This window comes from Mizuhopecten yessoensis, unplaced genomic scaffold, assembly GCF_002113885.1.
Source record: "Mizuhopecten yessoensis strain PY_sf001 unplaced genomic scaffold, ASM211388v2 scaffold3111, whole genome shotgun sequence".
In the NCBI taxonomy this organism is placed as follows: domain Eukaryota; kingdom Metazoa; phylum Mollusca; class Bivalvia; order Pectinida; family Pectinidae; genus Mizuhopecten; species Mizuhopecten yessoensis.
This window is the reverse complement of record NW_018404881.1, coordinates 831-2,989: the sequence shown is the minus strand read 5'-3', so window position 1 is coordinate 2,989 and position 2,159 is coordinate 831. Positions and strand designations below refer to the sequence as shown.

The 2,159-nt window shown below is 40.0% G+C and overlaps 1 protein-coding gene across 1 annotated transcript in view; it reads right to left on the bottom strand.

The window, feature by feature from the left end:
* Window positions 1-1,772, bottom strand: part of LOC110447009 — a 3,475-nt gene extending 1,703 nt beyond the window's left edge. Inside the window, exon 1 of the mRNA XM_021492389.1 lies at window positions 45-1,772. Coding sequence (XP_021348064.1) covers window positions 45-1,764 — 1,720 coding nt within the window. The 5' untranslated portion in view covers window positions 1,765-1,772. The remainder of the gene's footprint in view (window positions 1-44) is intronic.
* Between the last annotated feature and the right edge of the window lie 387 nt (window positions 1,773-2,159).

The following is a 2,159-nucleotide window of genomic DNA, read 5'->3' as shown; positions in this document are numbered from 1 at the left end:
CCCCCCCTCCCACCCACACAGCCTCTAGGTTTCAAATCAAATACCTTCATCCGTGATGTACAATGGCGTCAACTTCTCACGTTGTTGGCTTGCAGCGTCAAACGGCTTAACCAGGTCTGTTATCGTCCTATAGGCGTCTCCATTTTGTTTAATCATTTTTACCTCATGATCATCAGTGACAAAGGTGTAATAGTTTTCATGAGACCCTTGGACAACCGTGAATCCGGAGGGTCGAAACGGCAGAAACACACGGTTGCAGAGTTTCTGTGGAAATGCACGGTTGTCGATTGCAATGGAGACAGATTTTCGAAATGTTCCTGAGAAAGGAGATAAAAAAGGTAGTAGGCCGTAATGGCTTTCCTGTTGTAATTCTGATACAAATGTGTTATAACAATGGTTGCTGTTGCTGTAAGAAGCTGTATTCAAGAGAGCATAGTGTGACTCTACTTTTAGTATTTTTCCATCTGGAGCTGGCGATACAGGAGGTGGACCAAAGGGGTGTTGTGTGACTGAAGGATTTTCAGGTTTCGGTCCCAAAGGAGGGGGTAGGGCCTCCTTTGACCGAGTTCCCTCATCAACATTTTCGTCAATACAAATGAGATCATCTTTTTGTTTGAAGGTCGGGGTTGCAGTTTGTTGCGCAAGATCTGTTCCATTGCTCAGCTCACACTCCAACTCTTTGTTTTGCACTTGAGTTGTGTCATCATAGTCAAGATCCTCCTGCGTACACTCAGACCTGTCATATTCCTCACTCTGCGCTGGTAATACTCCATTTATCTTCACCTCTCCTAGCACGAGATTTTTAAGGTCGTTGGTAGCTGTTTCATTCCTGATGAACTTAATGGTCTGGTATTGTGGAACTGGTTCGTTTCCTACTCGCAGTGCAATGTTTGCTTGCTTTAGTACTCTTTTTGCTTTTCTGCAGAAATCTAGAGGATTATCGATTGACAGATTACCTATCTTACTTCTTATGTAATTAAACTCTGATTTTTGATCTTTGCTTTGTTCTTGCCTGTTAGACAGGTGCTTAACGAACTCATCTGTCTTATCCTCGATTGGATGAAGCATTTCTTCCTTTTTCCTGTGAATTTGTGCGAACATTTCCTCGGCGATTTCCTCTATCTCGTCTTTAATTGTGTCCTTTTGGTTTATTTGCTTTTCGATCATCTCCTGCAGTTTTTCCTCTTCTGCTTCTTTATCTTCTGCTTGTTGAAGTAATTTATCTTTTTGTTTACTGAGCAAATTTGAAAGGTACTGATTATGTTCAGATATGTCTTGTTTATTGTGCGTAGAATGGATGCTGCATTTGGCGCAGATAAGTTCATCATCACAAGTGGTACAAACAGAAACCAGTCTTTGTCCATGTATATCGCATACGTCATCAGACAAAAGACAAGTGGGCTTGTTAGGCGACGTTGTGGCCGTCATCTGCATCTTGTCGCTATCAATATCTTCATAAGGGTCTACGTTTTCATCATCTTCATCGTCCACAATTTTGCCGCAACTTTCGACCTTGTGAAGAGATTGCAGCAGATGTATTATTTCCATAGCAACAGGATAGGAATCTACCTTTCCTAATTTTGGCTTCATCGGTCGCTCACATGTTGGACAAGAAGGCGAAGAACGCACATGATTCCCAAGACAATGGAAGCAAAATATATGCCCGCACTCTATCCGTCGAGGATCAGAAAGTTCCAAGTGACAGATGTTGCACTCAGTCATTGATATAACTTTCATATAATCATCTTTCTTTCTAGAAGACATACTTGTTGGCTACCTGGAAAAAAGTAAGTATATATTTTCTAATGACTCATATTCATTTTCATTTGCACTATTTATTTAACATTATGAAATCTAAGTGAGCCGATTTTACTGCATGCATAGACGTATGCTATTAGAAGTGATTTTTATATTTTGTTTGTGTTTTTGTTTGTTTGTTGTTTTCTCCGTGGATATTTGCACTATGTCATAATAGCACATGGTGATAAAATATACAAAAAAGAGGGCAACAGAACATAGGTGGTATCATTATACAGTGTCTGATGTTTTATCATGGAGGTCTTAATTGCCATCACACACGCGCCAAAATAATAACTCTTACCTGCACATAACTGTTTCAAAACTACAGATACAGATTGCGTTTTATGATCGCTATTATA